General features: G+C 43.0%; 1 protein-coding gene and 1 long non-coding RNA gene across 2 annotated transcripts; one reads left to right on the top strand and one right to left on the bottom strand.

Annotated features, from left to right (window-relative positions):
• Nucleotides 1-2,147: 2,147 nt before the first annotated feature.
• On the bottom strand, nt 2,148-6,773 carry LOC112074374 (transmembrane protein 121). The gene is made up of 3 exons (XM_024141562.2): nt 5,880-6,773; nt 5,441-5,611; nt 2,148-4,562 (listed from the first exon to the last, which is right to left on the bottom strand). Exons 1-3 carry the CDS (start codon nt 5,991-5,993, stop codon nt 3,879-3,881), a joined length of 969 nt encoding a protein of 322 aa, XP_023997330.1. The 5' UTR covers nt 5,994-6,773; the 3' UTR covers nt 2,148-3,878.
• A 1,394-nt stretch (nt 6,774-8,167) lies between these two features.
• LOC139025390 (uncharacterized) lies at nt 8,168-8,606 on the top strand. The gene is made up of 3 exons (XR_011476962.1): nt 8,168-8,222; nt 8,307-8,349; nt 8,473-8,606. It is a non-coding gene; the product is annotated as an uncharacterized lncRNA (long non-coding RNA).
• Nucleotides 8,607-9,050: the final 444 nt, after the last annotated feature.

The raw sequence follows: 9,050 nt of genomic DNA, 5'->3' as shown, positions 1-9,050 counted from the left end.
GCACACAAGCCTAAGATCAACATGCGCAATGCCAAGCGTCGGCTGGAGTGATGTAAAGCTCGCCACCATTGGACCTTGGAGCAGTGGAAACGCGTTCTCTGGAATGATGAATCACGCTTCACCATCTAAAAGTCCAATGCACGAATCTGGGTTTGGCGGATGCCAGGAGAACGCTACCTGCCCCAATGTATAGTGCCAACAGTAAAGTTTGGTGGAGGAGGAATAATGGTCTGAGGCTGTTTTTCATGGTTCGGYCTAGGCCCCTTCCAGTGAAAGGACATTTTAATGCTACAGCATACAATAACATTCTAGAAGATTCTGTGCTTCTAACTTTGTGGTAACAGTTTGGGGAAGGCACTTTCCTGTTTCAACCCCATCGAGCACCTTTGGAATTGGAACGCTGACAGCGAGCAAAGCCTAATCGCCCAACATCAGTGCCCGAACTCACTAATGCTCTTGTGGCTTGCTGCAAGCAAGTCCATGCAGCAATGTTCCAACATCTAGTGGAAAGCCTTCCCAGAAGATTGGAGGCTGTTATAGCAGAAAAAGGTGGACCAACACCATATTAATACACATGATTTTGGAATGAGATGTTTGACGAGCAGGTGTCCACATACTAGCGTATTCTGTTTCCTCCATTAAAATGACAAGTAAAGACATTGTGTGATTATCTCTGAGTTTAACACATCTATGGTCATTTGAATGTTGTTCAAATGTGTGGTGTTTTACGCTAAATAGTACGCTAAATATTATGCATGTTTCCTGCCAAACACACACACACACACACACACACACACACACACACTAAGACACATTGAGAAACTATAGGGGCTGTGCGCCCTCTTTATTATTCATTCTATATATAGTGCTGAGCTCAGGGAAACAGAGGATTCCAAATCACCTAATGTACAGTGCCCATATTAGGAACAGCCTCTGAGTCATAAGGGGTGAATCTAGTCAGAGCCAGTATTCACAAAGTATCTGAGTGCTGAACTACAGTAGGATCAGGTCCCTCATCTTATTCATTGTAATTTATAAGGCAAATTGATCCTGATCCAGCACTCCTACTCTGAGATGCTTGATACATACGGGCCCTGGTGTCTGACACCTCTTTCTTGTGACTCTAAGGATGTCCTAATATGGACACCATTCAAACGGGCTGGTCTCGTACCTTAAAAGCCTCACAATAGCAGGGAAATTGGATCCCCTTCTGAGAGGCTTACACCTAATAAGCAGCTGTACCCCTCCTCCGTCCCTCCYTCCCTCCARTAAACACACACACACTGCCCCTCTCCCCAGCCATTTTCCTCCCACTCCCACCCACCCTTCCTCCCATCGTTCTGTTTCTCACTCGCTCCCTGTCTCAATTCTTGCTTCTCTTCCACCCCACCGTCCATCCCTCCCTCTCCCACCCTCTCTTTGTTTCCCTCTAACCATCCTCGCTCTGAAATTCTCTCACAGAGTATAGAAGTCCTCAAATGAATGCTGCTTCATTGACAGTGTCTATATATATATATATTTATATATACTGTATGCATATATAGAGTACTAGTCAAAAGTTTGGACACACCTACTCATTCAAGTTATTTTTATTTKTTTTACTATTTTCTACATTGTAGAATAATTGGGAAGACATCAAAACTATGAAATAGCACATATGGAATCATGTAGTAACCAAAAAAGTGTMAAACAAATCAAAATATATTTTATATTTGAGATTCCTCAAAGTAGCCTTGACGACAGCTTTGCACACTCTTGGCATTCTCTCAACCAGCTTCATGAGGTAGTCACCTGGAATGCATTTTAATTAACTGGTGTGCCTTGTTAAAAGTTKATTTGTGGAATTTCTTTCCTTCTTAATGCATTTGAGCCAATCAGTTGTGTTGTGACAAGGTAGGGGGTATACAGAAGATAGCCCTACTTGGTAAAAGACCAAGTCCATATTATAGCAAGAACAGCTCAAATATGCAAAGAGAAATGACAGTCCATCATTACTTTAAGACATGTAGGTCAGTCAATGTGGAAAAAAGTCTCTCATGAGGACCACCACAGGAAAGGAAGACCCAGAGTTACCTCTGCTGCAGAGGATATGTTTATTATAGTTACCAGCCTCAGAAATTGCAGCCCAAAAAAATGCTTCACAGAATTCAAGTAACAGACACATCTCAACATCAACTGTTCAGAGGAGACTGCGTGAATCAGGCCTTCATGGTCGAATTGAATTAAAGAAACCACTACTAAAGAATACTAATAATAAGAAGAGACTTGCTTGGGCCAAGAAACACAAGCAGTGGAGATTAGACCGGTGGAAATCAGTCCTTTGGTCTGATGAGTCCAAATTTAGGTTACAACCAGTTCAAACCTGTTCCAACTGTCTTTYTGAGACGCAGAAAAGGTGAACGGATGATCTCCGCATGTGTGGTTCCCACCGTGAAGCATGGAGGAGGAGGTGTGATGGTGTGGGGGTGCTTTGCTGGTGACACTGTCTGTGATTTATTTAGAATTCAAGGCACACTTAACCAGCATGGTTACCACAGCATTCTGCAGCGATATGCCATCCCATCTGGTTTGCGCTTAGTGGGACTATCATTTGTTTTTCAACAGGACAATGACCCAACACACCTCCAGGCTGTGTAAGGGATATTTGAKCAACGAGAGTGATGGAGTGCTGCATCAGATGACCTGGCCTCCACAATTACCAGACCTAAACCCAATTGCGATGGTATGGAATGAGTTGGACCGCAGAGTGAAGGAAAAGCAGCCAACAAGTATTCAGCATATGTGGGAACTCCTTCAAGACTGTTGGAAAATAATTCCTCCTGAGGCTGGTTGAGAGAATGCCAAGAGTGTGCAAAGCTGTCATCAAGGAAAAGGATGGCTGCTTTGAAGAATCTATGATATAAAATATATTTTGATTTGTTTAACACTTTTTTGGTTACTACTATAGTTTTGATGTCTTCAATATTATTCTACAATGTAGAAAATAGTAAAAATACAGAAAAACCCTTGAATTAGTAGGTGTGTCCAAACTTTTGACTGGTACTGTATCTATATTTAAAATGACAAAGAGAATTACAGCATTACACCATCACTTAAAAACATTGTCTTGGAATTACAAAAATTCCCAGTGAGTCAAAAAGGACAAGGAGTTTACAGGAGACCTGGGTTCAAGTACTACTGGATTTTTTTTTTTAAAACATTTAGTGTTTGCTCTAGCCTGTCTGGAGTGCCAGATGGGTGTGGTTTGCAGTCTTGCTACTATTCCATTGGTTCCATTGTGCCAGGCAAGCTCAATTAAGTCCAGATAAAGTATTTGAAATTATTTTGAATAGTATTTGCACCCAGGTCTGGTTACAGGTGGACTATAAGCTCATGTCAGCTGAGCTGGGCTTTGTATCTGAGGTCACCTGTATGTGTCTGTCTGTCTGTCTGTCTGCTAGTCCACCATAGAGAAGTATAGAAACACACACAATAGAATAGAAAAACACATCAGTCTTTATCAGAATGATCTCATCAGTTCATCTGGTAGGCTGGCTGGCAAGGCGCTGGGCCGTTTTCCTGAGCTGGAGCGTACTCAGTGAAAAATTGTGTTTCTTTCTGCCACCCCATTGGACGGAAACAGTCTTTTTCGGGGTCATACTGTGCTCTGAGAAGTCTAGTCCAGTCTAGCTGAGCTCTGAGAAGTCTAGTCCAGTCTAGRTGTGCCCAGGATCAGACACTTGCCACACTTTTCACACTACTGAGCCAAGCTAAGCCAAGCTGTACTGCGCTGGTAGTTGCTGGAAAGCACAGTGTGAAAGAAAAATACCCAAGCCATCACAGTATGGATCCGCTCGGCATTACAGTGTGAAAAGGATGTAACTATCCATGGGCAAGGGTCATGTGTCTATGACCTCGGTCGGTGAGGGTTCGTCGGGGAGGCTAGTGGTGGCATTGGGCAGGGTCTGGTTGTGCCCGTGGCTGTGACCCACAGAGTTCCCTTGCTGCAGCTCTAATGCTATACCTGCCATGCTAGGGTCCTGTGGAGGGAACTCCTTCACCTGCCTCCTGTACTCCAGAAATGTACAGGCCTTCGTGGCTATGGCCACCACGTTCTTCCCTATGAAGATTGTGGAAACCCTACTATCCTGGAACAACACCATGTTGACCCCACGGATCAAGATCGTCACTATGTTTATGGTAACAAGACTAAGAACAGGGTACAGCATCATCTTCTGGGGKGAGACGTGCTCCCCCTGGACACTGATCTCAGACAGGGAGACGCAGGGCAGGATGAGGAGCAGGATGTAGCAGTAGAAGAACATCAGTCCCTCGGCCCAGATGGGCAGGCCGGTCCGCTGGGGCTCCCACAGGTTGGCCTGGATGTCCAGAACATCCAGCAGGTCCAGGGCCACCCAGAACAGCCTCCCCCGCATGTCCTCCTTCTTCCGGAAGGTTCTCACGTACTCCATGCTGTCCAGAGCAACAAGGACCAGGTACAGCCCCGGGACGCACACAGAGAGGAGTAAGGTTAGAGCCTTGCGGGCCACCGTCTCCAGGCTCTTTCTGTCCGCCTTGTAGTTCTAGAAGATATAAGACATTCTTTGTTGTTAATTGTCAGAGAGATATTGAAATGTGTCTTTTTCAGGATTTCTGTGAATATCCAGCCCTGTCAAATCCCGACTTGAAACTATGAGATCAGGTTGCAGCATCCCCTCCCCGCCACCCAGCCAATACACACACATACACACCCCACGGTTAGCCACAGCATCCCCTCCCCCCCTCCCCGCCACCCAGCCAATACACACACATACACACCCCACGGTTAGCCACAGTGCAGCGTCCCTGGAGCAGTTTAGGGGTGGAGTATCCTGCTCAAGGGCACAACGAAAGGAGATGGTATCTGGGATACTGATGCCAGCAACACTTCGGTTGCCGGGCCGTAATGGGAATATTTAAAATGAATAAAGTTCATATTCAGTTTAGAGTGTTTAACGCAATGTTTAGCATATCTCTGTGTTTTCCGTTCTCTACTACACATGATTCCAAGTGTTCTGTTTGTAACACTCGGATTGATGGTCACTAGACTAGATGTTATGGATTAAACTCATATCTGTTGATAGTGATTGACGCCGGACTGGAGGTACAAGGACGGAGGACACTGATTATCATTGTATTATGTGAAACACTGTGTGATTCTGTAGCAGCTGACAATCACCAGCCTCTCTGGCTGGTGTTTACAGTACACTTGGMGCTGTCTGATTAGAATATTAAGAGGCCAGTTAGAAACGTTCTATGCATCTGTTCTGGAGGTGTCGCCCTGCATTATTGTAATTAAACCGTATTGATTTAGAATGACTTTATCAATGACTGCTCTTCTTTTTGTTCAGCTGGAAATTCCTATTACAGCGGCCCATTCGAACCCGTGACCCTCTGGTTTCTGGCACACCTGTCTACCTACCTGGAAGACGAAGTAGAGTTTGATCTCCAGGACGAAGATGTAGAGGAACCAGAGGATCATGGCGTAGCCACGCTTGGCAGTTTTCACCTCGGCCCCGACCCAAACCGCAACATAGCGCAGCACGATGAGGAAGCAGATGTCTCCCACCAGCACGATGATGCACACCCCGATCTACAAATACACATRGTACTTTATTTACCCAACATTAAAATCACAGCACAGTTTTTACAGTAAAACAATATATTGAAATARATTAAAAGCAAACAATTGAAAGTCAATGAAAGAGATGCAAAAAAACTAAGGATGTTAAAACAGTAAAATCACTGATTAAAGGCCAAGTTGAAAACATTTTGTAATTCAAAGCTTTTAAATTAATGATAAATAGTTGTATTKTTTTTTGAATCATAGACTATAGCTATAAAAAAAAAAGGCCTCTTACCTTCCTGGGCCCTTGGTTCTGCTCTACTAGGTAGGCATCCATAAAGGCCATGCTGGTCATGATCACCATTGTGGTCAGGCACACATGGCGCTTGTCTGGCTGCGGCAACACCATGGTGGGTAATGGGGGTTATAGTTCTACTGAACTTCCTGTTGTAGTCCTCCAAAACAAAAGTTGTAGTCCGACTTCACTTGTAGTCCTACTTTACAGTTTGTTCAGGAAGGRATTTAGGGGCAAAAGTCAAGTGTACCACATAAATACCTACTAGATTAACAGATACATTTGGATTTGTTTACATTATTGAGAAGAATGCACTCCCACTCCTTAGAATAACGCAACGTGTCCTCCATTGATTGGTTTGGAAAAGACAACACTCCTAGGACCGAGAAGGCAATGGGACCAATTCTGGTTGGGAGAATTGCAATGATATATTATGGTCTGTTTAAGCCATACAGACTGGTGCATTCCCTCTCTCAGCGCAGTTCCATTGAGTCTGCTGTTCTACTGCTGACATCACGGTCTCACAACACAACTCCATAACTTGGGAATCCCCTCAGTAATAAAGTGAACATAGCAGCTGGGCTTTATTGCTCCATAGGAAAATGACAAAACCACATATCTTCAGTTGTAGACTTTGTAGTGGCCGAGTCCTCACGGAAGCAACATGGACTGGCAGAGGACAACAGCAGCAGAACATTTCCTGAMGCAAATGTGTGAGCTTGCTTCAATTGTCCAAAGGTATCACTCTGCCTTCACTGTGGGGGTTCTAAAGAGAATCTACTGAGGAGGAGAGAATGGAGTCCCACGCGCTTCTGATCCGACAGACCTCAGAGAGAGTTGTTCCTGTGATGAGTTCTGTACAAGTCCACAGTAACTGTTTCTCCTCTTTCAGTCCGTAGAGTCTAAGGAAGAGAGAAGAGAATAAGGGGTTAGTTTAGCACAATCTGTGTTGTCGGTGTATGCTGCGTCTAAACTCCTGTGATTACACACCGTTACAGCAGGGGGCAGTAGTATGACTTGGATTCGTGTCAAAAAGAGGTAACCACATACAGAAGACAAGGGATACACACATTAGTGTATATCACACACACACACACACAACACACACACACACAACACACACACACACACACACACACACACACACACACACCACACACACCACACACCACACACACACAACACACACACACACACACAACACAAACACACAAATACATATATCCCGTGAAATTTACATTTAGCTGAATGCAAATATACGCCTTGTTAATCCGGCTTAGTGGGCTGCATTGGAAAAACTACAATAAGGGAATGGAGAGTAGACTCAATAAAACATGCCAATACAACCCATACTCCAAAGCTGCCAAACACTTCCATGTTCAATTACCTTAAACTGTCTCAAAATACAGTTACTGTCTTCTCTAGATTCAACTGTAAATAATAAACCCTCTATTTCCACATGTATGTTCTTCAGGTATTCAATATTTCATGCCAGTGGATTTCTTGACCTTTGCATGATACTGTAAGTGGCTGCCTGCTGCTGTAACTGTAAAGTGAGGTACATCCAGGCCTAATTCAGTCACTCTTGGGTGTGCAACACAAGAATGTCCTGCTTATTAAGCGAGGGCATGCACATTTTACCACACTATATAACATTTGATTGACTGTCCTTGGTACAGATGTACCAGTGTTGTGTTACTTGTTATGTTGTCGTTTTTGTGGAGCCAGGAAAATATCTACTGTCTCTGCAAAGTATGATGGGATCCAGATAACAACAAAATAACTATTTTTGCATAAAACAGTCTAAATCTCACAATGTTATTGCAGTCAAACAATAAATACCTCACAATGTTATTGCATAAAACGGTCAAATCCTCAAATGTTATTGCATAAAAAGTCAAATCCTCACAATGTTATTAGTCATAATACAGTCAAATCCTCACCAATGTTATTGCCATAAAACAATCAAGCCTTCACAATGTTATTGCATAAAAAATCAAATCCTCACAATGTTTATTGCATTAAAACAGTCAAATCCTCACAATGTATGTGCATAAAACAATCAAAATCTCACAATTATTGCATATAAACAATGCAAATCTCACAATGTTTTGCAATAAAAAATCAAATCTCGCAAGTTATTGCATAAACAGTCAATCGCAATGGTGTCACGTCCTCGACCTTAGAGATTCCTTTTTATGTTCTTCTATATTGGTTTGGTCAGGCGTGAGTTGGGGTGGGTATTCTATGTTCTATGTTGTGTATTTCTTTGTGTTTGGCTGGTATTGGTTCTCAATCAGAGGCAGCTGTCTATCGTTGTCTCTGATTGAGAACCATACTTAGGTATCCCTGTCTATCGTTGTCTCTGATTGAACCATACTTAGTATCCCTGTCTATCGTTGTCTCTGATTGAGAAACCATACTTAGGTATCCCTGTCTATCGTTGTCTCTGATTGAGAACCATACTTAGGTATCCTGTCTATCGTTGTTCTGCTTGAGAACCATACTTAGGTATCCCTGTCTATCGTTGCTCTGATTGAGAACATACTTGGTATCCCTGTCTATCGTTGTCTCTGATTTGAGAACCTCTTAGGTATCCCTGTCTATCGTTGTCTCTGATTGAGAACCATACTTAGTAGCCCTGTCTATCGTTGTCTCTGATTGAGAACCATACTTAGGTATCCCTGTCTATCGTTGTCTCTGATTGGAAACCATACTTAGTATCCCTGTCTATCGTGTTGTCTCTGATTGAGAAACCATACTTAGGTATCCTCTGTCTATCGTCTGTCTCTGGATTGAGAACCATACTTAGGTACCTGTCTATCGTTTGTCTCTGATTGAGAACCATACTTAGGTAGCCCTTTTTCCACCTGTGTTTGTAGGAAGTTGAACTTTGTTTAGGGCACATAGCCTTTGAGCTTCACGGTTTGTTTTTGTAATGTTTATGTTTTGTTCGGCGTCATTTTGATTTATTAAAGAGAATGTACGCTCACCACTCTGCACCTTGTTCCTCCTCTTTCAACAGCCGTGAGTCACAAATGTTATTGCATAAAAACAGTCAATCCTCAAATGTATGCATAAAACGTCAATCTCACATGTTATTGCATAAACAGTCAAATCCTCACAATGTTATTGCATAAAACAATCAATATCCTCACAATGTTATTGCAT

Source organism: Salvelinus sp. IW2-2015, unplaced genomic scaffold (assembly GCF_002910315.2).
Source record: "Salvelinus sp. IW2-2015 unplaced genomic scaffold, ASM291031v2 Un_scaffold2607, whole genome shotgun sequence".
In the NCBI taxonomy this organism is placed as follows: Eukaryota; Metazoa; Chordata; class Actinopteri; order Salmoniformes; family Salmonidae; genus Salvelinus; species Salvelinus sp. IW2-2015.
This window is presented reverse-complemented; position numbering and strand designations above follow the sequence as displayed.